This window comes from Perkinsus marinus, assembly GCF_000006405.1.
Source record: "Perkinsus marinus ATCC 50983 genomic scaffold scf_1104296948134, whole genome shotgun sequence".
NCBI lineage: Eukaryota > Perkinsozoa > Perkinsida > Perkinsidae > Perkinsus > Perkinsus marinus.
The window spans coordinates 1-1,190 of record NW_003210296.1 but is presented as its reverse complement, the minus strand read 5'-3'; the positions used below and the strand labels follow the sequence as shown (position 1 = coordinate 1,190).

The 1,190-nt window shown below is 45.8% G+C and overlaps 1 protein-coding gene across 1 annotated transcript; it reads left to right on the top strand.

Moving 5' to 3' along the window:
* Positions 1–506: 506 nt before the first annotated feature.
* On the top strand, positions 507–997 carry Pmar_PMAR009919 (l-asparaginase i, putative; the record flags this gene model as incomplete). The annotated part of the gene is made up of 2 exons (XM_002778816.1): positions 507–945; positions 975–997. The coding sequence occupies 2 exons, from the start codon at positions 507–509 to the stop codon at positions 995–997; spliced, it is 462 nt and encodes a 153-aa protein (XP_002778862.1).
* Between the last annotated feature and the right edge of the window lie 193 nt (positions 998–1,190).

Genomic DNA, 1,190 nt, shown 5'->3' with positions numbered 1-1,190 from the left:
TTTAACGAATCGTCCTATCTCCTGGAGGATGGTTGGTTGATGCAATCTCCAGAACCGGTTGATGTTCATAGCGATGGGTTCGGAGTTATCAACTAACTTCGGCCTCAAATGATCCTTTTATTGTTGCGTTATTGCGAGATATAAAATAACTAACGAAAGGAAGCATTGTGGAGGTGTATGTAGATATTCGAAGGTATGAAACCGAGTGAGTCGAATCTTAGTTACCAACATACAACTACCCTTTATGCTGACAATCACTCGAGGGATGGTCAAACGTTATTCACACACCGGCAAACGGAGACAGCCACATCCTACATTGTGATACCTAGTCGCAGCTGAAAGTCACCTATAGCGGGACGGAGTTCGACGGCTGCGACGCTAGGCTTAGCGCGGTGCTTCCAGCAACTTGATCGTAGAACTCTATCAGTTGTATAATAATGATAACACATCACATCATATCGTATCATATTGTCTTTTGCAGTTTCTATTTTTATAAGATCACTAATATGGACTCACCGACTACAAGTGTTGTTTCCTCATTTCTCGAGGCTGCTTATCAGGGCGATATGAATCGCATGAAGGAGCTTATGGCCAGCAACTCCGGTCTATCTGTTAATGTTCAAGACTATGATAAGAGAACTCCTCTTCATTTAGCTGCTGCTGGTGGTCACATGGATGCTGTCCAATATTTGTTGGGTGAGGGGGCTCAGCTCAAGACTGATCGCTTCGGTATGCTTCCTATCCACGATGCTGTGGTGAACCATCATAGCGACATCAAGGAGGTGCTCGGTCAACTCGACCTCAAGTGTGATGATGCCATGTGCTATCTTTCCCCTGAGAAGGAGGAGGCTTTGAGGGAGCAAGTGAAGAACACCAATATCTCTCTGACTCCTGAGGATTTGGAAACCAAGATGACTCAGGTCTTTTCTATCATTATGAAGGAAGGTGTCCTCGCTGCTGGTTCTCTCTGGCAGGAGATCGTCTACTACTTCACTGAGCTTGGTCTTCATCCCAGCTACTTCAAGCATTTTACCAGTGCTGAGATCGCCAGGCATATCCATTGCCTTATCGCTGCTAAGAAGGTCGCTCAGGCTACCAAGTCTGACTATATCCACTTCGAGATTGAGGAAGCGGATTCGGCTTTCTATCTCACCACTATGGAGCCTGAGGAGATTGCCATCACTGATGCT